This window comes from Malaclemys terrapin, chromosome 8, assembly GCF_027887155.1.
Source record: "Malaclemys terrapin pileata isolate rMalTer1 chromosome 8, rMalTer1.hap1, whole genome shotgun sequence".
Classification (NCBI taxonomy): domain Eukaryota; kingdom Metazoa; phylum Chordata; order Testudines; family Emydidae; genus Malaclemys; species Malaclemys terrapin.
Genome location: NC_071512.1, coordinates 33,603,462 through 33,628,512, shown reverse-complemented (window position 1 = coordinate 33,628,512; position 25,051 = coordinate 33,603,462). Strand labels below are relative to the sequence as shown.

General features: G+C 38.2%; 1 protein-coding gene across 9 annotated transcripts in view; it reads left to right on the top strand.

Moving 5' to 3' along the window:
• FBXW11 (F-box and WD repeat domain containing 11) overlaps positions 1-24,843 on the top strand; it is a 134,118-nt gene extending 109,275 nt beyond the window's left edge. For all 9 annotated transcript variants that reach the window (XM_054037038.1, XM_054037037.1, XM_054037039.1 and 6 more), the window contains 8 exons: positions 6,032-6,169; positions 6,804-6,922; positions 7,957-8,206; positions 9,468-9,586; positions 10,304-10,414; positions 11,714-11,792; positions 13,377-13,565; positions 22,311-24,843. In XM_054037038.1, coding sequence (XP_053893013.1) covers positions 6,032-6,169; positions 6,804-6,922; positions 7,957-8,206; positions 9,468-9,586; positions 10,304-10,414; positions 11,714-11,792; positions 13,377-13,538 — 978 coding nt within the window. In that variant the 3' untranslated portion in view covers positions 13,539-13,565; positions 22,311-24,843. The remainder of the gene's footprint in view (positions 1-6,031; positions 6,170-6,803; positions 6,923-7,956; positions 8,207-9,467; positions 9,587-10,303; positions 10,415-11,713; positions 11,793-13,376; positions 13,566-22,310) is intronic.
• The last annotated feature ends 208 nt before the right edge of the window (positions 24,844-25,051 follow it).

Here is a 25,051-nt window from a genome sequence, read left to right as displayed (position 1 = left end):
GTGGAGAGTATGTTTATAAAATTTGCAGGTGATGCCACAGTGGGAGAGATCACAAGCACTTTGGAGGACAGGATTAGAATTCAAAAAGACCGTGACAGATTGGAGAGTCTGAAGTCAACAAGATGAAAATCAATAAAGACAAGTGGAAAGTAAAGGAAAACTCAAATGCAAAATGTGAAATAACTAGTTAGGCAATAATACTGCTGAAAAGGAGTTATAGTGGATTATAAATTGAATCTGAGCCAACAATGTGATGCAAAAAAAAGGGGGGGGGCTAATTCATTCTGGGGTGGACTATAAGGTGGATAGAAAGCTGGCTAGATCGTCGGGCTCAATGGGTACTGATCAATGGCTCCATGTCTAGTTGGCAGCCGGTATCAAGCAGAGTGCCCCAAGGGTTGGTCCTGGGGCCGATTTTGTTCAGTATCTTCATTAATGATCTGGAGAATGGCGTGGATTGCACCCTCAGCAAGCTTGCAGATTACACTAAACTGGGAGGAGGGGTAGATACGCTGGAGGGTAGGGTAGGGATAGGATACAGAGGGACCTAACAAATTAGAGGAATGGGCCAAAAGAAATCTGATGAGGTTCAACAAGGACAAGTGCAGAGTCCTGCACTCTAGGATGGAAGAATCCCATGCACTGCTACAGACTAGGGACCGAATGGCTAGGCAGCAGTTCTGCAGAAAAGGACCTAGAGGTTACAGTGCGTGAGAAGCTGGATATGAGTCAACAGTGAGCCCTTGTTGCCAAGAAGGCTAGTGGCATTTTGGGCTGTATAAGTAGGAGAATTGCCAGCAGATCGAGGGACGAGATCATTCCCCTCTATTCGGCATTAGTGAGACCTCATCTGGAGTACTGTGTCCAGTTTTGGGCCCCCCACTACAAGAATAATGTGGAAAAACTGGAAAGAGTTCAGCGAAGGGCAATAAAAATGATTAGGGGGCTGGAGCACATGACTTCTGAGGAGAGGCTGAGAGAACTGGGATTATTTAATCTGCAGAAGAGAAGAATGAGGGGGGGATTTGATAGCTGCTTTCAACTACCTGAAAGGGGGTTCCAAAGAGGATGGATCTAGACTGTTCTCAGTGGTACCAGATGACAGAACAAGTAGTAATGGTCTCAAGTTGCAGTGGGGGAGGTTTAGGTTGGATATTAGGAAAAACTTTTTCACTGGGAAGGTGGTGAAGCACTGGAATGGGTTACCTAGGTAGGTGGTGGAATCTCCCTCCTTAGAGGTTTTTAAGGTCAGGCTTGACAAAGCCCTGGCTAGGATGATTTAGTTGGGGATTGGTCCTGCTTTGAGCAGGGGGTTGGACTAGACCTCCTGAGGTCCCTTCCATCCCTGATAGTCTAGGATTCTATGTTTTAGCAGGAGTGTTGTATGTAAGACATGGGAGGTAATTGTCCCAGTGTGCTTGGCACTGGTGAGGCCTTAACTGAAGTTCTGTGTCCAGGCCTGGGCGTGACACTTTGGGAAAGATGTGGACAAACAAGAGTTACAAATATGATAGGTTTAGAAAACCTGACCTGTGAGGAAGGGTTAAAAAAAAACAAACAGCTGGGCATGTTTAGTCTTCAAAAAAGAAGTTATGGGGGCCAGGGGATCTGTTAGGTCTTCACTTTCTTTTTGTAACAGCCCTTAACATATTTGATCAGTTGTTCTGCATGTCCACTGAAGGTAGGACAAGAATTAAGGGGCTTAATTTTCAGCAAAGGCGAATTAGGTTAGATATTATTAGGAAAAAACTTTCCAACTGTAAGGATGGTTAAGCACTGGAATAGACTTCCAAGGGAAATTGTGGAATCCCTGTCATTGGAGATTTTTAAAAACAAATTAGGCAAAAATCTGTTGGGGTGGTTTTAGGAGTAATTGGTCCTGCCTCAGAGTACAGGGCTCGATTAGATGACCTCTCTCCAGCCCTACACATCTATGATTCTATATCAAGTTATTAAGATGGAAGTGCTATGCCTGTTAAACCTCTGTGCATGCCCAGTGTAAACTGGATGTCTCCACAAGCTTGAGCAGACTGTCTATTGAAAGCTTGTGCAGTTAATAAGTGCTGTACTGTCTCTTAACAAACCTGCCTCCTGCGTACTTACATGGGGTGGAATCGGAGATGGAGGAAGCTCTCTTCCATCGCAGGGAGCTCATGTGAAAAATGAAGTTCCCAAGCAGGGCACAGGGCCAGCATGCTGGTAAGAATTTCAGGATGTGCTCTTCTTTTCTGAGGTGTGCCAGGGTTTCTCACCCAGGTGATGTCCATAGATGTCTCTAGTGGGTATTTAATTTTTAATTAGTCAGTTAGCAGAAGGAGGAATGTGGGTGGGATGGCAGGTCTTCGGCTGCTGTTGCTGTTGCCACAAAAGCTTGTAATATTTCAGGAGGAAAATCCCTCTAACTGTTACTAATGTTTTAGCAAGTAAACTGAAGGAACTTAAAATGGTTCCCCCAGGGAAGCATGGAAATGATGCTGTCCCATGCCCTTCACCAGTGGGTGACTCCTATTTGTGCTGCAGGAGATACAAATTCACCTCTGCCTGTGAGGGTGAACCAAGTGCACTTTTTACTATAACACATATGACGGTCAAAAAATAATTAAGGCAAATGTGTGTTTTCAAACAAATGAACATAACCTAGCAGGTGGATAATCTATATTTTTAACACATCCCATGGATAATATAAATATTGTGATGCTTAACCCAGGAAAAAGAACACTTCTGAATCTGAATCCTTTCCCTACCATCAGACGTTGCTTAGAGCACTAACAAGGCTCTATCATCCCTGTCTGTTCTGGGCCGCTCTTCGCATATCTTCTATGTTAAAGCCCGTTAGTTTTCTCTCTCTGTGTACTGTTGGACAGATGGATTCTTTCAGCCATCCCCTTTTTCATGTTCTTCTATCTGACCAGTCATACACCTGCCATCGGAGATGTTCTGGCTTCTTTCCTAGCATATCCCAGATATCCAGAAAGGAAGATGGAAATAACTTTTGGAGATAACTTTTCTAGGAAACAAAACCAAATCAAAATTTTGTTTTATTCTTTTTCATGATTAAAATGAATGATTTCAAATTACCTTGAATTAAATTATCTGCTCTGGTTGGATGAGAGTTTCCTCTAGTTTATTATCCTGTGAGAGTACAGTGTATTTGATAGCTACTTTTAACTACTGATTCTCCTGTTTTTGACTTTGGTTATCGAAGTGTGTGAAACTGTGGGTGTGTATATGCTGTAGGAAACTGGTATTTCCCAGCATTTAAGTTTGTCTGGCTTGTAGTTCTGGAAACTGAGTTTAGAGGAGGTTTTATTATTATTTTATTTGAAGCTTTATTGAGGTGATGTATATAAAAATTACAGGTGGTAAGTGGCAGAGGTTTTGTAATTTAATTGTGTGAAGGAACCTTGGATTTCTGTAGCATTAATTCCATAACGTTTGCTGTAGTGCATAAAATGTAATAACTCCTTCCATACAAATACCTACCCACTCTGCATACACAGAATTTATTTTAAAATATCTGCTTGAGGAGGTTGCAGGTGAAATCTTTTGTCAGCTTCACCTTTGAGTAACAACCGAAATTTCATATAGCAAGAAGCTTTTATGTGGTTGCAAGTACTGTATTTAACATGCTCCTTTGTAGAGGGTCTTCCAAGTTGCCCACCCACTCAGCTGTATTTGTCATCTAAAATGTTATTTCTCTATACTCACATCTGTTTCCACTCTATTGCAAATTGTAATGCTGCTGTATATTCTCTGTGTATGGTGGCTACTTTCCCAGTATATTGAAAATTTATGCCGTGTAAGGGGATTTTACAGGTTCTCAAAAACATGAAATATTTTCCCACAGTAGCCACACCACATAATGTCTAAATGAAATGACATCGATGCATAGAATTAAAATATACACCTGCACATGACTTACTGCTTCATAGTGCTCAGACAAATGTATAAATTATTTCAGTTTCCTTCATTTGTAGCCAACATTTACATATGGTAACCTTATTAAGTAGCTTCCATTGGTGAAATTTTGAGCATTGAACTAAATAGAAACAGTGAATGAATTAAAATGAATGTCTTTTCTTCTGTTCCCAGAACATTAAATGATATTGACCTTCAGAGGGCAGGTGATTAATATCACCTTTTAAATAAACAAACATAGCTAAATACGGTAAACCAAAAATTAAATGGCTACCTCTTCCCCCTGCAAAAAACCCTAAACCAAATAAACCTAATCAAATATTGTAATGAGCAATCTGATCTCTGCCAGGCACATTACAATAGACTCCCAGGGCTGAATCTGGCATGGTGGTCAAAAACTCAATACATACAAGCAGAGCATAATTATTTAATGCTCAATGTACAAGTTGCTGATGCACAGTTTGAAAAACTTGGAAGCATTGGCTGACCAGTATTGCTGCTCTGAAAATGAAAACTGTCTTCCTGCCTTAATTTTCTTGTAAATGTCACCAAAGGGCAGGGAAAAAAGTGGATGATTTGACAGCATAGCTTGCTGTTTTGCTTACCACCATCTCTTATCTTGTGTAAGCCAATTGTACCCTTCTGGCACTTCAGGAAGAGTGTTGGTGGGGTAAATAGGTATGTGGTCTCCCTAGAATGCGTTATGATATACCATTGGACAGCAACATTTTTTTTTTAAATTAAATCAAATTTGTGTCTTGATTTGTCCTTGAAAAAATCAGTTTTATGTTCTTGGGTGGTTTTGCAGGCTTTTGGGGGGAAACCAGGAGGGACAAAACATAGTTCAGAACTCTGATTCAGAGATGAGATGCTTTAGTAGGAGTGCCCTGAGGGGCTAGAAGGGGGAATGGAGATTATAAATTGAGTATAGCATCAAGGTATCAATAAGTAAGCTCTCCAGAACAAATCTTCAGTTCATCAACTGCTCAATTCCCATTCACCTGTTTTTTCCTCTTTCAAACATTGCAATCTATCATATGACTTACCTGTTTTTCTGTGTGTTAACAGAGGGTGATTAATACCCCAGTGTAGCTAGGGATTCCATATGTTGTGCTGTAGTTTTTTGTTTGTTCCATTCCACTGATTTTTATGATTACTATTATAAATCTTCTAAACAGGATTCCTGATTTCTTTGAAATGGCTCAGCATGTGTCCTGTCGCCAATGTAAAGTTTATTAAAAGATGGAACGTAAATCTGCTTTTAACGTTAAATTGATTACAGCCTATTGTTAAAATATACCAGATTTGAATTTTCTATTTCCCCAGCAAAGTATACACCACAAAATCAAAGTGAGAGGCTGAATTATTTCATATTTAAAAGAGAATTTTAGGAAGAACACATAGTGGATAACATCTTATAAGTAATTTAAAGGCAATTTCCCAATAGTAAATTTTCATTTTTATAATAGTCCCTATTTCATGTTTTCATTTTATTTTTTTCTTGGTTTTCATCAGGGTTTAAAATGAGATGTATAACGAAAACATTTCACAAAGTTGGTTCCTAAGAAAAACAGCATCAGTTACTATATTTTGCTATTTGACACGTTTAGTTGAAGTTTTCAAAACAGATGTGACCTCCATTTTGGACTTCAAACAAATTTGTATTGTTGTTCACCCTCCCAAATGAGACTGAGTGTAGTGTGATGTCCCTGAATTATAAAAACAGAGGCTTTGTATAACCTATATCAGATGATGGGATTAATTAAATGATCAAACTGAATTTTTCCCATTATAGAAAGGGATCTGCCTAAGTCAAGCATTAGAGACCCTGATGCAAGATTGATGGTTGTAACAATGACAAAAAGTTATAGCTTTGTCTTGACAAAATGCAAAAGTCATAATTCTAATTAGTCCTATTTTACATATTTGCTATTGGAAATATGCTCATGATTTAAAAGTACATAGCCCCAATAGAACCAAATATGTCAGTGCTCATGGAGGAATTTTACTTGAGGTGAAAATCCAAGTCATATTTTTGTCCAAGAAATCATGGTTTTAACAAACATACACTGCTTTATTCATCACTTGGTATAAATAGTTTTTCTCTTTCTAGACTATAGAATCTAACTGGCGATGTGGACGACACAACTTGCAAAGAATTCAGTGCCGCTCTGAAAATAGCAAAGGTGTCTACTGTTTACAGTATGATGATGAAAAGATCATCAGTGGCCTACGGGATAACTCCATCAAGGTAATACACTTCCTTCCTCTTTATTTAGAGAGATGAGCCACTGCCTCTGTCTTGGCTTTAAACTTGGAAAGGAGGCTGTCAGGTGCTGCTTGTTTCCTTGGGGCCCATCTCTCCTGTCTTGTTGTGGGATAGTGGTGTTTGTGCAGCACTTTCTGAGGATGGCATGTTTTGCATGCTCTCTCAGGGGAAGCTGGTAACATATCCCTGCTTGTGTGTTGCCTCATGAGTGATGTGGACTGCCAGTCATGGCAATTTTGACCAGATTGAAAATCAACACAGTCTGTGAAATCAGGTTTACTGTAAACAGATGGCTTGTGCCCCCTTGCTTGGCTGCATCCTATGGTTTTGTTAATGGTTTGGATTATTGCTAATTTCTGCTCTTTCCCTATGAAACAAAATGTTTCCTTATGGGCGACAAACTTCTTTCTCATGGTTGGCAGTTTCATAGATCTGTCCAGTATGTGCTTGTCTCCTTGGCAAGGCAGGAGAACATAAAAACAGAAGCGAAGGCTCAAGGTCCACACCTGCAAGAGAATGTGCATGCTGGATTGCTCATGGATTCTCTTTGCCACAACTGGTCTTCTCTTCAAATAGTGAAAGACAAAATTTCAACCCATATCTTTGTTTTTGACAGATTTGGGATAAGACAAGCTTGGAATGTTTGAAAATATTAACAGGGCACACTGGCTCCGTTCTCTGCCTGCAGTATGACGAGAGAGTCATTGTAACCGGATCTTCGGACTCTACAGTGAGGTGAGCTTCAAGTATTAGCCCAATGAACTCAAGTCTGGGGTAGGGATGCTCAAAACAAATAATCCACTGCAAATACTAAAGCATAAGGACCACTCCACAAAACAAATATAGTACTGTGTCTTTAAGGGCTAGACAGATGATACAGCAAAAGACCGTATGCAGTATTTTCTAGCATCCCCAAGCTTTAGAGTTGCATACTTGTAGGATTTGAATTTCAAAAGTTTTGAAAAACTATAAACCCTCATGTTTCAGAGCATAAGCCAACATCTGACTGGGATAGGAAGAAACTTCTCTGCTGGGTGGGTTATTCCATAATTGCCCAATTTAGGGTTTCTTGCATCTTCCTCTGAAAAATCTGACCACCATTGATAATAGGATACTGACATTCGATCGCTGGCCATTCCTGTATTCTTAGATTTAAAGTTTTATGTGATCTTAATGCTCGATAAAGGGGCTGTAGTGACAGCCCTGGAAACGGCAATGCTTGCCCCAGGTACAGCACAGTCAGTCATTGCAGGTTTCTTTGGAGTGTTCTTTGTTGCCTTGGCCTGGAGGAGACTTCATTCTCCATGTCCAATGAGTTCTTAATCTCTGAGAGAGCCATTTATGGTCTCTTTTGTGGTGTGGATGCCATTGCACTACGACTTGAGGGGAGATTACCACCTCTTCGTTTCACATGAGCTAGTGGACAGCTATGGGATGGCAGTAACTTCCAGTTGCTACTGACCTGAACTTGAACTGGCATCTTTCATATAGGTAAAAGATTCGTATCTCATTACAGTCCTTGGTGTAATCCATTGTCAGCCTCTGCTTGATTAGTAGCTTTTATACATAAGCCTCTTTTTCTGTTAAAATGACTTCTGGAAGCAAGCCATGAGACTTAGCAACTTTGGGCAGCGAGAGAGATAAAATGGTTGAGGAGGGCTGTCCCTCAGACTAGCAGACCACTCTTCATTGCATACATTTCCTGTTTGTAATGTGTATAGTCATCTCAGTTAATTCAGGATAAATTTCATTTTTTTCCACCCCCCCAGAGTTTGGGATGTAAACACAGGCGAAGTTCTGAACACACTGATTCATCACAACGAGGCAGTGCTTCATTTGCGTTTCAGTAATGGCTTAATGGTGACATGTTCAAAGGACAGGTCCATTGCTGTTTGGGATATGGCATCACCTACTGATATCACCTTACGTCGCGTGTTGGTTGGCCATCGTGCTGCTGTTAATGTTGTAGACTTTGATGACAAGTATATTGTCTCTGCATCAGGTGACAGGACCATTAAAGTAAGTTGGCAGAAAGAGCCCTGCTCTGTTTACTCAGGAAACTACAAATCAAAATGATTAATGTGTAAAAAAATTCCACTTCAGAAAAATTTAGAGTTGTTGAATGTGTGCTTAAAATCCAATTCCCAAATGTGTATGTGAGCAGTTCTGTGGCTATTCCTTTATCATTCATCTATCACTTCCCGTTAGATGTTAAAGCCTTTATGAAAATAACTTTACTTATAACATTTTTTTTTGTGGCTTCTATCATAAAGTTATAAAAAGCTTAAAATCTACTCATGATTAGTCTTGAAATTGGCTAGAAAATTAAGCATGGCACTTTTCTGTGCTTTTTTCCAAATTATTTGTGTTTTCTATAACTTGGCAATCCTGTTCTAGACATTAAATGTATAGGCATCCACCTTTTCCCATCATACCTTCTCAGCAACTAAACAAAATTTTGCCATGTTTGAGGGATTAAAATGCTGTATTTGAAGACCGCCAGATCATCTTAGTTACCCCAAACTTACTATACAACAAAGCTGTTTCCATCCCTCCCTCCCTAGAACCACAGCTGGTTTAAACTGTGCCAAGAGCTTTTTTCTGGCAAAGTTATGTCCGACACTTGCCAAAGGTACTGTATTCTTATGGGAAATGACCCATTAGACCCTTTACAACTTTAAATACAACTTCTTAAAAAAAATGCACAAAGATTCTAAACAATTCATTTAACGACCCCCAATCTTTCCACCCCCAAACATTCTTCTCTCAGCCTCAAGTCAAGTGTCCCTGGTCTTGTCTTAAATAAGCAGTAGATTGTTGGCCATGTCAATGGTAAAAAATAGGTTAATGATATTCAGACTAGACTTTTGTGTCTAGAAGCCTGTTATTTTGTGATCTGATTGCTAACCAGACAACATTTAAATTCAGTCAGAATTCTAAAATTACTTAAGCAATGCTTCTTGCTTTACAAAAAGTTTAAACATTTTTAATATTTTAAATTTAAGATGATTTAGTCAATTTGAACAGATTTATGTATTATAGCAGTGCTGGGAGGACCCAGCTCGGTTTGCAGCCCCATTGTGATGCATATTGTACAAATACAAAATATACCATGGTCCTAGTCCCGGAAGAGCCCACAGTCTAAGCCTTCGTTCAGCTTTTCCCTCAAAGTTCTTCTTCGGAGTCCTGATTTCTTTTAATGAACTTTGAACATAATTTCTGTTTAACTTATAAAACCTCGAGCTCTCTCAAAATTGAATGTTTTTAATTTTTTCCACAGGTCTGGAGTACAAGCACATGTGAGTTTGTTCGTACTCTAAATGGGCACAAGCGTGGTATTGCATGCCTTCAGTACAGGGATCGACTAGTTGTGAGTGGATCATCAGACAACACCATTAGGTGTGTTGAAGACTGTTGCTAACAGCATATTGGAGAGAATGTGTATTTGCAAATGTAAAAAGAAGGGATTTTTTTCTAGGTCTCTTGAACCTGCCCTACAGTTTAATAGCACAGTAATCATTTAGCTTTTGATGTGTCTTGTCAGCATTAGAACAGGCAACCACTGATGAGGAGGGAACAGGTAACATACAACATATACTCAAGCAAGTGCAGCTCACAAACTGTTGGGCTGATGTCAGCATCTAAAAATGTAATTTACGAATCCCACATCTTAATACAGTCTATTGATCTGAAGATCATTGGAGAAATTGGGGGTCCAATTAAAGCACCAGGTTATTTCAGTTACTGCATATACCTCTGATACACATGGCTTTATCTGCAGAATAAAACGGGAGATGGATTCAGCAATAAACTCATTTATATTGAAATAGTCACAAGCTTCCAGCCTTTACTTTTAAAATGCCTTTAATTTGGAAAATGATCGAGCCAATTCCATGGGGCAGACTGACTAGGAATGTGTCTGAGTTGCCGTGTACTCCCTTCTGGGGACTGCGTACAGGGGCCTCAGGAGTACCTTCTTGCAAAGTAGTATGGTTCTAGTTTTCAGAGACCCAATAAAGATTATATTGTAATGGAAATTGCAGCATGAGTAAGTGGATTGGAGCGCTATTGTCACATGAGCGTTTCTCAAAGATCCATTTCTTCTGTTTCCTTAAGGTTATGGGATATTGAATGTGGTGCCTGTTTAAGAGTACTAGAAGGCCATGAAGAATTGGTTCGATGCATCAGATTTGATAACAAGAGAATTGTTAGTGGAGCCTATGACGGGTATGTACTTCAAACACACTTTGAGAAAGTTATTCATGTCTCTCCTAGTAAAGCACACTTTTGAAAGTTTTCATCCTTAACCCACACAATGAGGATTCTCTTTTGGTTTGCATCCTGTTGTCTAAGTGATCTGGTTATGACACATCTACATTGAACCTGGGTGTTGCCCACTTCCTGTAGATTTCAATAATGCAGACTACCTATATCCTGAATGTAGCCTTTGAATATTATGTGGTCTGTTTTATTCTGCAGCTCCTTCCAGTAACTTGTTCTTAGGGCTCTTTAACTCTGTTCATTGGGGTAGGTAGGTAGTTCTAGCTCCCTGCAGAATTAAGAATTCTACTAATCAAGTTTATATGGCTTTGCTGTACAGCTCAAGCTGGTTAGAATGGACAAATAGCTTGTCTTAAGTCGTGTCTGTTCTGAATAGACACTTCACTTTGTTTCCACCCCGTAAACATCGCTCCTTGAGAAACTCCCTGCTTCCCAACAGGTCTGGCTGCCTTTTTACTAGACACCAGCACTGAGACTGTTTGTATTCTGAGGCTATATAAATATGAGCTCACAAAATTTTGAAATTGCAGCAGCACAGTCCAGCAGAGAGGCTGCAATATCTTCTGTTCTCTGATAGGAGCCTTAAAGTTAGTGGTGTGGGGCTGCTATGAGGGCATCAGGAGCCACCTGTAAAGGAAAATGGCTTAACCTTGAGTGAATTCAAGGAAACTGTACAGGGACATGGATTATCCCATTGCTTTTATTCTCCTTGTTAGCTTGTCACCTCTGGTATTGGGCTGAATTGTAGTTCAAGTGAACAACAGTGCTGTTGAAGGCAAGTCAGGAACTCCTTTCAACTTGAATTGGTTATTTTGATTCTATCCTTCTCCTGGGATCTGTAATCCTAAATAGATTCCAAGGGGCTGTTCTCCCTGCATTTCATCAGCAGTATGCTAGACTTTGAGGTCTTCTCAGTTCTAAGTCAATATGCAAAATATTCCCCAGATGCAGAAGTGAATAATTCTGTTTATGTATATATATGTGCAGCAGTGCCTAGACACCCAATCAGTGATCAAGGCCCCCTTGTGCTAGTTGCTGTGCTCACACAAGATGGTCCCAGCCCCCAACGAACTTAGTCTTAGAATTTCTTTAGTCCTGTGCTAATATTGTCTTATTGCTAATAGGTTAGCTTTGGGGAGATTCCAACATTTGCTTTCTGTTGAGTCAAATGTTTTTGTAATGCTTATAATTGAAGTAACATTTCTAGTATAATAAAATAACCAACATTCTTGTTTCATTTTATAGCAAAATTAAAGTTTGGGACTTGCAAGCTGCTCTTGACCCTCGTGCCCCAGCCAGCACACTATGCTTGCGAACATTGGTGGTATGTAAACATTGATACATTTGGAGTTTTGAACAAAAATACTATTTTATATTTGGCAAAAGTGAACATTTTAATGTTAAATTTTATTGCAAATGCATTGTGTCTTGGGGTAGATAAGAAATTCAGCACATTCTGCAAATTCTGCTCTGTTCCCAGAGCTGGGAACAAACAAAGAGGATTGGGCATGCTGCATTGTGCACTGAATTCTTGTTGACTCTGAGCATGGAAGAAAAATTGAGCTGTTAAGCTCTTCTGGCTTGGTATTCTCAAATAGTCTAAAAATGTAATCAATACGACATTGCATCCAAATCATCCTGGTCCCTGTTGTGGTATTTTAATATCATATAAATATTGTACCACTGGCTTTAAATAAATGGACTTCTATTAAATGGAAACAACTTGGAATACTATCAGCCTTCCTTAACCCTTTCACCTAATTGTAAAAATGGAAAGAATAGATGCAGGAAGGGAGGGGATCTTGTGGTGAGATTACCATAGGAACTCTAATCATTTCAAAGAAGACTACCATATTTTAAGTGGCTACCTTAGATGTTTTTTTTTTTTTTAATAGATAAAGGCTTTGATTTATGGCAGTAGGAGGGACATTGGGTAGCTCATTGTATGGGTCATGGACTATACAGAGCATTTCATCTCCAGATTCAAAGCTTGAACCTTGTCCGAGTCAGTAGTGACCAGAAGTCATTGCTTAAATGGTATCTATTTGATGGCTTGTGTGAAATGATCTTGGCTTGTCCACTTCCTGCAGAAGAGCCCGCATCACAAAATCTGTAATTGGTTCCCTTAGCAGTCTTGGCATAGAGATCAAGTATTGAATGGGCAGGGGGACTCCACTGACCTCTTATTCTTTGAGTATAATTCAATTACTGTATGTGTTGACTTCAGACTCCAGTCACTGGATTATCAGTATGGCACTTTTGGCCAGTCCTTTAAACATTTTTTAAACGGTACAATGCCATCACTTACTATAGTGGATCATCAAGGCCAAGTACAGACCTTTGCAGGGTCCTGTGGTAGTGCAAAGTCCTGGTGCCGTTTTGGTATTGTTGTTCCTGCAAAGAGTTCCTAGAGGGGCCACTTTTAGAATTTTTTCTCAAGAGCGCGTATTGAAACTCTGCCTACTTTTACAAATAATTGGGCCTGGAATGGCTAATGAAGTGCCTTATGGGGACTGCACAATACTTTAAGTAGCAGCACTGTTTAACATACAACAAAATTTTGTGCAGCAGATAAACCCTGACAGCTTGTCAGCACTAGCCAATCTTTTGTTTAATTGCTTACTCTCCGTTGGCAGTCTGTCCAGCTGGCTTGTAGTTCTCTCAGCCTTTATCTCTCTGGTTCTCAACTTCATAGTAAAATTCATGGCCTACACAAACTTTATATTGAAGCCACTGTATTTGCTGCAATATTTAAATAGCAGTAATTCTTCTCAGACCTGTGTATGAACCTTGACCAGCAAGTCAAAACTTTCATCTCTAATTTTGTGTCCAAATGAGTGTTTGAGTATGAAATTAGTGAAAGATGATCCATCTCCTGGCCTACTAACTGAACTCTTAATGTTTATAGGAACATTCAGGACGTGTGTTTAGACTCCAGTTTGATGAATTTCAGATCATTAGTAGTTCCCACGATGACACAATTCTGATTTGGGATTTCTTAAATGTGCCACCCAGTGCCCAGAATGAGACACGCTCTCCATCCAGAACGTACACTTACATCTCCAGATAACAGTCTGCACTTTACTAGCCTCATAAGGTAAATTCTATTATATTAAATGTATTCTGTACTTGTGTATTCACTGTCATTTGCCTAGTGCTTGTCATAGTAATTTATATATCAGCCGTCACTGAATTCTCCTAATGTATCTGCTGTTGATGCTGCTGCTGTTTGGATCAGGAAGCCTTTGTGCGGTATCAGGCTTTGTTTCTTAACGCTTAAAACATCATAGTATCTAACTCATCTTCTACATCTTCACTGTTGTTCCTCCTGCCTCTACTCAGGTAGTTCATGTACTAACCACTATATTTTTGCAACACATTTACAATTGAGAAATGTAAGAATTTATAACAAGGTCGTTTAAAAAGATATTCAGTTGTCATAAATCTCAAACTGAGAATCAGGGTGGATTTGATTTAAATCACTAGTCAGGAAGACTCGATTTAATCATGGATTTCTACATAAAAGTGCATTCTTGTTAGTAGTTACAACCTTAATACATAGTCTTCACAACTCAGAGATAGATGCAGGTTTCATTTTTAGAAGGTACACACTATACATTTTTAAGTGATTTATTTTGAAAACTTTTCAGATTAGTTTTACAGCTATATCAGAAAATGAATGATTGGTTATTTCATTTACCAAAGGTAATTGAAGCAGATATTTATGAAGTCATTGGGAGGTGAACTATCTCCAATTCAACAGGTTAATCTTTAATATTTGGAGGATTTTCTTGCCATGCTGTATTAGGAGGAGAGCATCACCAGACAGACATTTAAATTGTTTTATTTAACTAAAACGTTATGTATTCTGGATTTTTTTCTTCAACAGCAAACATATTTTAACAAACCAAGCATATGAATTTTTGAGTTTAGTTAAACATTCAAGTTTTTTAAAATCAGGTTTGTTTTTGGTTAAAATTGTTTTTAAATAAAATAGTTAAATGAAATTTAAAAAAAAAAAAAAAAAATTAAATAGATTGTCAGCCAGGTCAACACGAGAAACTTAAAATATTGGCTTCTGCAGCTAACTCGGTCGTCTTCACCTTCATTTTCCTGTTTGTTCATAATCTGGAAAAGAAAAACAAGCTTTCCTGCTTTTTCAGGTCCCAAATGATTTTTCAATTTGGAATGAATTAGTCCAAAGGAAGAAAATATTCTTTCTACACCGACAGAAGAAGCCATTGCTGCTAAGTGAGATTATCACTTCAACAGTCTCTGAATCCAAGTGCTTAAGTGACTTCCACCAGTTCACTGGTGTGACTTTCTTTAAAACATCATCAACAAACATATTTCTTGACTGGTTCACCCTTAGGTCTGAAGTTTATTATAGTTGGCATTTTGGAGGGATGATTGCTGCATGTACATGTCATAGCCAGCTCCTCTTCTTCAGCAGTTAAGGTTTGACCCTGGTACCGAGTATTGAGAATAATTGCAAGAAAAGGAGCTGGATATAATGCTTGTCCCATTTGTTTTTTTTAATGCTTGTAATTTAACTCTGTCATTGCATATTTCTCTTTTTAAGATCTCTCTCAGTTCCTTCCAAATTTCAACAGCGTCAGCAATAAAACAGCTATTTCCCTGCATTTTGGATCAGGACTACAGAAGTAGGCTTCAGGGTACTCAGCATGTGTTCAACATTTCAACAACATTAGCCTTTATTTCTGGAACACTGAAGTCTTTGGCTAGGAGGAGCATCAAATGAGCACTGCAACCTTCTCTCTTCTAAATAATTTCTTCTCATCTTGGATACATTTGAAGCATTTTCTGTGACACAACTGCATACTAGACATTTGAATTTTTTTCCCCCACAGTTTGTTATAGCTGTTTCTTCTTCCACTTGTAAGTATTCAGCTGTGTGTGCATTTCTTGGTGTATCAATTGTTTGTGTAAGGAAGACATTCCCTTCTTCTATTGTCACACAAGCACATACAACAGGATCATTGTGGACATTGCTCTACCCATCAAGACTCAAGTTAACAATTTTACCGTCTAGACCTTTTGCACACTGCTCAATTTCTCTTTCATACACTTTATGCAGTAATTTGCCTGCGACATCTGCTCTGTTGGTTGGACTGTATCCTGGTCTTAATGACTGAACCATGTTAATGAAGTGTGGGGTCTCAATCGTATGGAAAGGTTTGCTGCATAAACAAACGGGGCAGTTTTTTCATCAGCTACCATTTTTTAGTCTGCTGGTTCTTATCACAAACTTATCTATGGTTGTTTCTGGATGATGGAGATTTTTTTTCCTTTTTGCTGCAGGTCATATACTGGGGCTATGTGACATACATGATGTGACTGAAACGCTATCACTGGCAGATAACTCTGAAACTATAGAAAATGATGGTGATCTTGAAGGTGGATAGTCTCCAGAATCCTGTATGTTGAGGATGGATTCTCCTAAACAAAACAAGTCAATGCAGTTATTTAATTATTACCATACTGCTCATTTAGTATTACTCATTGCATTCACTGACACTCAGTACTACTTTAAAGGTGAAATTGTAAAAGGAAGATCTGCCTATTTCAACTATTTATTTTTTTATCACAACTGCATCTAAAATGATAGTACTATAGAGTAACAACTATATTTTTTGCTCAAACATGAGAATTCAAGAATAGTCCAGAAGGAAGACAGGCAGTCCTTAAGAAAGAAATATGAAATAAAGAAGTTTACCAACCTGAAGATGCTGCATGTTCAGACATGTTCCTTTCATTGTCTTCAACGCAGCTTCCTCCTGAGAAGGAACACTTCTCATGGTGTTGTTTCATTCGGGCAACCAGGCCTTGCATTTCTTTGTTGCACTGTGCATTTTGCACGCATGCCTGTCTTACCCACAGATAGAGGAACTTCATTAAAATATTCCCAAACTGGGTTTCTTTTACGGCCTGCTGCCATTATAGGTTTTCCTTTCTAGTGAGAAAATGGTATGGTAGACCTCAAATCAATGAAGGCTACACTCAGAAAGACCTCAAGACTTCTGGAATAGGCTGCTCAAACAGTTTCACTTTTGTTTCTACTGCCTGTCCCTCCCTTCTCACATTTATCTCCAGACTTCTTCTCTTTGTCCAGATGTATTCCACTCCCAACAATCTTCTGTTCATTGAACTTTTTGAAACTTTGCACTTTTAGAGACAGGTAAGGGATTGACTCTGTGTACACAAATTTGCAGAGGGACAATAGGGATGAGGTCTGTTATTTCTCACCTCTATGTATTTATTTATTTAAAAATATTTTTTGCAGTTAACAAGCATGTTATCTCTGGAGAGACAAATCCACAGTTTGAGAACTGCAAAACTAAACATCTCTGATGGTATCTTCTAGACTGAGTTCCACTGGGTAGATAGAAACATTAACCTAAATCATCTATACAGAAGCCCCTGGAACCCCATAAGATTGGGTCCCTAATCCTTGAACTATTGGAACTCATTTACAAAACTTTTCTTAAACATTACATGAATATATTCTCATACTATAGAATTTATAATCCCTATTCCATAATGAGATATCTTTGAGCTATAATGTATCTTAATTAAAACTATCTTTAGGTAGGTTTTTGCCTTAAAAAGCATTTTATCAAAAAATAATATTTTTTTTTATTTTTTAAAAATATCATTGATTTTTATCCACCCTGCTGAGAATGTTTGTTAAACCAAAGGTTCTAAAATGACACAATTTAAAAATGTGTACAATTTAAAAATAACCAATGTTTTGACCATTAATTAGGTACTTTTGGCAAGTATGCTGTGCTTCCTACCTACGCATTTTCTGGTTAGAATGGGAGGATTCTTTCAGAACCTAAAGCTTATCACGTAGTGTGTGAGGAACCTGTGATCCAGTAACTAGACAGAGGGCACTGGGAGTTGGGACTTTCAGAAGTGTTCAGAGCTGTCCTGATGATGCTATGAGTTCAACCATTTATTTCAATGGAGAGCAGCGTAAGGCCAACATGAAGCTCTTTTCAATATTCCAGCCTCAGATTCTGTCCTGGGCTGTTCTGCTGGCTCTGTGTGAATTTGGGTATGTCACATAATGCCCCTTTCTACATTAGTAGTATGGATATGAGAGATTTTCCTTTGAGCAGGGTACATCTGTTGCAGAGTAGATCTGCCCTTTGTCAGAGAACATAGTAACCTGTACGCCAAGATTTTCTTTATACTTCTACCTTCTTTGGATGCTGTGAGCCTTAATGATCTATAGCACTTTAAAATGCTTCATGTGGAAATTGTTATATAATGGAGGCATGCTTGTAATTACAGTAACATTGAAAAAAGTATTCTTGCACATAACAGGCCACAACTTTCTATGAAACTAAATAAGAGCCTTTTAGAGTTCAGTTAGATTGTGCTCCTCATTGAGGCTTTTATCTTTCTGTTTCTGGGACTAGCGAGCAGTGCCCATCGGTCTCCAGGAAACTGAGATGTATGCCATTTTGACTAATGTTCATCATAAATGACAATTCCCTGTGATAGCCACCAGTAATAAAAAAGTTTTCAAAAGGAAAAAATACATCATGTTAGGAAAAATGAGTTTGAAGCCATCAGAAGAGACTCACATGAAGTTTGACTGTTTCCATTTCTCTGCAACAGTCAATATATATTTAGTTGTCTAAATATATTGGGTAAAAACTCTGCTGTAGATCCATTTGCTACATCAGTGGAGTCTTTTTCTTATGTCATTCATGTGGTTGCCAACAGTTGCACTTCATATAATATATAGCAGTGAATGTTGAGACTTGGAAACAGAGGTTGCCTTACTGGGTCAGACCTGAAACCCGTACAGTCCAGTATCCTGTCTCTGACAGTGGCCAGTACCAGATACTTTAGAGGAAGGTCAGGCACCTCACAGAGTACAATTATGGAGTAAGCTTGCCCATAGGACAATTTTTTTTCTTACCAGAGGCAATTTGTAGTAGTGTGGCTTATGCCCAAAATCATGAGGTTTTATCTCTCTTAAAAAGTGTTTTCCTATCAAATGTAACTGGATAGTCTCATTGTCCATATAAATCAGAGACACAAGGTGGGTGAGATAATAACTTTTATTGGACCAACCTTCTGTTGATGAGCAAGACAAGCTTTCAAGCTACACAACAGAAGTTGGTCCAATAAAAAAACATTACCTCACCCACCTTGTTTCTCTAATATCCTGGGACCAACACGACTGCAACAATATTGCATTCCATATAAACGTCTGTTTCTTCAAGTCTTGTTAAGCTCATGGCCCCGATATTTTGTAACCGTGAGTTCCACAAATTATTTCATTGTTTGCAGAAGACCTTTGATATTTTCTAGGGGGTAGCCTTCTTGTTAGTGAAATGTCTTTTCTTTGCCTAATGAAATTCCATTTTGCTTTTGTTGAGAAGTAAATCATTATAAATTGCAGTTCTCACTTGCATGCCTCAGGAAAATGTGGGCAGCTTATTAAACTAATAACAGATCTCATGAACATGCCAAAGAGAGAGAGGCTGGTTTCTTCCATCCACCTGAACCCAGTGACCCATTTCCCTTCCTCTGGGGGTACCACATTGGTCTGGAGCTCTCTCAATCGCCTGAGTGGGGAAGGACAGAAAGAGGGCTATGGCAGACTGGGCTTCCTCAACACCCAGGACCCAGCATTCTATCCCCATAGGATAACAGCCATCTCATGCTTCTTTTTGCAGACCTGTAGCTCAAGTGGTAGCAGTGTGTGCTGCAATGCTGAAGGCTTCGTGTTCAAATCCGCTATTAATTTTTTACCTTTTTTTCTAAAAAAAAAGAGAGAGAGAACAAAAATTCCCAATTTTTTAAAAAGGTTAGAAAATTAGGTTGCAAATCAGACACTCGAATTAAGAAATGTCAGTTTCATGCTTGCCACAGTCTTTAATTATGCGGTCTCTAAATAGGAGTGCCTAATTTACCTTTCCTACACCATTCATTAATTTGAGTACATCTATCTTCTGTTAACTTCCACTCTAAATTAATATTCATCATCTAAACACTGTAATATAGAAAAAGTTAAGTGTGGGCTAAAGGAAACTATAGAAGTTCATGAACAAGCTTTGAGAAATTAAGAATTCTGCTGCAAGACAGTTAAAGGTTGGCATGCATAAAACTCCCTTATTGGCTGTTTACACTCTCCTTAAAGGAGAAGACCAGAGGTCTGAAAATGACTTTTTCTCTGTCTGCTAAATTCATTATGTATACCAGGTAGGCAACAAGCTTAAAAGGAATGTCAGGCTGGCCAGGAGAATGGGCAGTTTCAGAGCCCCTATTAGCTAGTTCCTTCAGCACGGCCCACCTGTGGCTTACGGTGTTAAAAATTCAGTTTTGTTTGAATTGCTGCAATATTACTGCAGTGTCTTCAGTAATGGTGTTGGCCCATCTAAAGTTGCCACTGGTTGTGCCTCTAAGGATGTGACCCAACTCCTATTAAAATGGATAAAGACTACCATTGGCTTTAATGGGAGTTGTATCAAGCCTAAAGGAATTGCATTCACCATAAACAGGGCACCTTTCATATTACAGGTTTCATGGGTCAGTATTTGGGAGACAGCAAATGCTAACCATGTGATTTACACCCTGCCCAAACAATTTCCTTTTTTCTGATTGATTGAAGCCTTTAGAACAAGCCACCTGGTGGGAAAACCACACTTTCTTAGTGACAAAATAAAACAATCCACCAGTTGACATGTACCAATTACGTATTTTCACCCCAACAAGATATAGATAGTTTTGAATGGCTTGAAGGTTGTGCAGAAATATGATTGGGAGGGTTATATTGTATTGCCTTCCAATCATGGAAGCATTATCCTATTTTTCATGCCAGTCAGAAGTATAACTACATAGGCTTCTAAAAGTCCACTGTAGTTTATTTCAATTCACTCCTAGGCATTTTACTCTATTTGGTCGGCAGTCTACCAGCCTCATGACTTCTTTTCACTCTTTCTCTTGTCCCCTCACTTGCAAACTCACTTTGATTACGTTAAGATTCGTTGGTGCAAAATGAAATGTTTTTTGGCACTTAGAAACTTCCCTGCAGATTCCATACACTTGACACAGTTTGGAGCAGTTTATGTTTCTGACTTGTCATATTATACAGAGAATTGAAAACATGCAAAGCTGCATATCCTTGTAGTTAACTGGTCTTGGTAGTTATGTAATTATTTCTTGGATAGAAGGAACCACACAGTGTCATTTTCCTGAATTTTTTTCATAATCAGAATTCAAAAACATAAATCTACGTAAAATATCACTGTAAAATATCCAGTATTTTATTATGATATTTAATGGAACAATTGTATATGCTCCCAAACACTGTACGTCTCTGCATTCTCAAAAGAAGCTTTGTACCCATTTTTACAAGTCTCCGAATGTATATGCCTCTTCAAAGTGGATCATTTTTGACAGACCTGGCAGGGGGTTATAAGAAAGTTTTATTGCCTTCTGTTGAATTCCTTTTGTTTATTGTAACATGATAAAAATGGTTACCATATGATAGTCTAATATTCTTCTATTTAAGCACTGGGGGGAGGGGGGGGAAGATGTTTTAAACTTTCAACTATGAAAGTCTCATGAATAGAGCAGTTCATCAAAGTCTGCAGCATGTTTTTGGGGCATGGAAAGTGAAATTTAACCTTAGATTTAATTATTTTAAGCTTAATTACAGTAAGAATTTTCAGTTTGGAAAAGCTATTTAATCAAATAGTGTAATCATATAACTGTGTGAAAAGGTAGCTCTTGTGGAAATATTCTAATTATCTGATTTGTGGGCTCATTTCTCAAGATCATTAAGTCTCATTTTCATATATAAATATAACAAGTAACTGAACTTAATAGTCCTATTAAAAATAGAATAAAGGATAGTTTACATGGTTGGATTGATTTAAACAAAAAGGTGAATGGTTTAACAAGCCAGTTTTCCCAATGCAACTGTTTAGACCTATGATTAAAAATTCAATCCAACCAGATATAACCTATGCATATTTTTAATGAAAATGGATAACATTTAGGTCACTTCTGTATAGTGTTGTGTGGCGTGTAGAAGAGGAGGGTTTTTTCCTGAGGTGTGTTAAGAGTAGGTTGAAATTCCATTAGATAAGTTTCAACCTGGAACGAAGCCTGTTGTGCCAACTACTACACTTCCTCCTCCTCCCCTGCCAGTCCGTCCCTAAAGACCTAGCAAAGACTTTTGTTTTATATCACATGTAAGGAAAAGGTCAGTTTAATTCAAAGTTGCTATGTTTATAGGGCTGAATTTTCAAAAGCTTAAAAAGGTGCAAATCCCAATCCGCATGCAAATCTGATTTAAAGTATGGTCCAGGTTCCACAATCAATAGAATTAAAATGATGCCCTATAGTGGTGATATTGTCACCTCTTGAGCCTCTAAGGGTATGTCTACTTTGCAATTAGACACCTGTGTCTGGCCATGCCAGCTGACTCTGGCTTGCAGGGCTCAGGCTAAAGGTCTCTTTAATTGTAATGTAGGCGCCTGGGACCCTGATCGATGGGCCAACTGTGGGTGTCTAATTGCAGTGTAGACATACCCTGTACTGATCGCATCATTTAAAGGAACCCTGGTTCCTTTAACACTTTTGTTCTAAGGAGTCTGTGCTATACTGATTGGCATATTTAGACACCTTATTTTAGCGGGCTAATGCCTTCATGTGCGCTCAGAGTGCATGGGGTGGGGGGAGGTGTTCTGTGATGGATACCAACTAACTTCTGCCATATGTCTACAAATAATAGATTATACTTGGCCTGATTATAGTTTCCATTGTTTCAGCTTGTCTTTATCTTTTTCAGGGTTCCACAATCTTGAACTACTGGATATCCGGCTACTACATGCCTGAAGATGTTGATTCACAGCTAAAGTCAGAATTGGTGATAGATGCTGTGTAGATGCAAAGCAGCGCAGTTCTGTATCTCTCTTAATCTTTCCTGCTCCCCTTCAGTCCCCAGTGGTCTCCTCTAAGGAATTTACTACAAATTCACTGACTTCAAGTAGATGAAAATCAGAAGCCTGCCTTTCACTGCAGTGAAAAATCCAAAGCTTCATGTGTAAATTGTCCATATAAACTGAACTATGATGGCTTGTTTTCCAGAAATAAATCAGAAGTCAAGAAAGGACTTGGCCTAATTTATATTGCTTTGCACTTTTGTCTGACTTTAAAGAAAAATATTCTCCAGTGAAATTTGGGTGCCAAACACATACCCAGAATGTACAGAGTTTTGCTTTCAAAGTCACCATGCTCCTTTAGACTTCATGACAAATTCAGAGCCTGTTTTGTTTGATAGGGGTGTACGTTGGACTATTAGAAATATTTCTGAATGGATCAGTAATATTTTTGGATTACAGTTTACTTGTTTCTGCACCAATAATTTCTTTTAATTTAAACATTACCTGTAAATCAGGCTAGATTATCTAAACTAGTTGTATAGCACCGTCTTTTTTTCCTTTAACTGTGCCCTGTAATACAACCGTCCTACTCTTCCTAATGTTTGGTATAGTAAAATCTTTCCATGTGTGCTTGCCTCATAATTTCAAATACTGTATAAGCATGTCGATATAATGTACATAACAGTTTAACCTCCAGGTGCTAGAAGTCAGGATCTCCTGACACTACACACTAATACAAAATGTGTTAGCACTTGGCAGCAGGACATTCTAACTACTGGCACTGAAGGGATTAATATGAATTACATAGAAATATTTCTCTGCAAAAGGAAGTTTTCAGTATTCATTAGGATTTTTTTAATGGGAACTACATATTTTAAAATGTAATTTCTAAACTTTTTAAAAATTAAAAAAAGTTTAATTTATGTTCTGTATCTTATATTTTGTGCCGCAGTATTTACAAAACAATTTTTTTTAATTAGTAGGTTGCCACACGTCTACAAATGTCCTTCCATAGCATTAGTTTGGCTGCTCAATGGAAAAAATGCCATCAGCCAAAGTTACATTTATTTAAATATGTAACTTGGAACAATTGAGGCGGGGTAGAGGCCCCTTCAAGGTAGTACTATGATGACCAGACTTCAAGTTGAATTTAAGATCACTTACCCATAGCTGTTACACTATGACCTTGTTGTGATGCCATAGTCAATGTTTCTGTTCGTAAGCATGTCCTTATTAGGAAATGTCTTAGTAGTTCCTTCTTACGTTGTCGTGGTTCTCCTTTCTCTAATTTATACAGTCACATTTATTTAATCATATTTTTCTTTGTAAAAGCAAGACCCAGATAAATACCATCTTTATAGTGTTGTCCGATTAAGTTGCCATGTATGACTACAGTTTTCAGTAGTTTTCTTTAATGCTTAGTTTGAAAATGCACTAAAACCAAGAGTGTGTAAGATATACCTATTGTCCTGGGGGAGAAATATGTTGTCACGGATATGTAGCCAGTCATTTCTCTGTCGTCATTTGTTGCGTATTTCGTCTTCTGTTGGCAGCACTTTTTGGTTTCAGATTTTCCCTTTTTTGGTCGAGGGGAGTTAAAGAATGTCGGTAACACTTTAGATGACCAGTGATTTAATACTAAATTTCCAGTGCAACAGCTATGGTTAGATGTCATCCACCTTCATGTCGGGCAAATTCAGAATGAAGCGCACATCAGACGTTACTGAAATGTTAGAAAAGTGCAACTTACAGTTAGTCCTCTATTCAATTGAGAGAGAGGTGTTGGGATCAGTGTTTGTTAGGAAATTCCCTTTAACTTGTTACTACAAAGATATTTATTTCTTCGAGATGATCAAACCTCATGAAGTACAGAAGATATCATGTTTCGATAAGCGTCTGTAAGATCACCTTTTGGTAAGCTTGACAGTAGTTTGTGAAAGTGGCTTACTTTACCCTTTTCATCTAATAGCTTTAATATTAAACTGTTTTTAAAAAAAAGACATCAGTTGCAGCCCTGAAGAAACAACTATTTGTTTATGAAGAATGGAGTCCTTTTTTATGCATGTGTAAGATTAAATTCATGTTTTTCCTTGGGAGATAATGGTGTTTGAACATGCGGTCTCACCTTCTTTGATTGTGCTTTGTGTAACATAGCAGTGGACTTTGTGATTGGCACCCAAGGAATTTGGCTCCTGGGACTCCTGGCTGCACTCTGGACTTTGTTTTGCTAACCATAATTGAGCAATTGTACATTACTGCTATATTAATGTTTAAAAGCACTGGGATAGTCTAATTCTAACTTGTAATTATGTTTGCCAATGACCCGTTTGGAAAGTTTGTGTATGAACAGCTGATTGAAACTGTTAAATTGTACAGATATTGTTCATGATCTAAAGCTTTGTACCGTGGAATGTGCTTAATAAAAAAAATTGAACTTCATTTGTCCAATAAATTGCTAAGTAACGTCATCTAACCCATGTCAGTATTATGCATTAATTAATCCAAGCTTAATGCACAGTTCCTTCAAATGCTAAATCAAAGCTAATGCTCTTAATACAATGTTCCTATACTTTATTGTATTACCTTATAAAAACTTTTCTAGCACATCAGTGCCTCTAACCAATAATACAGTAATGTGTAGTAATTC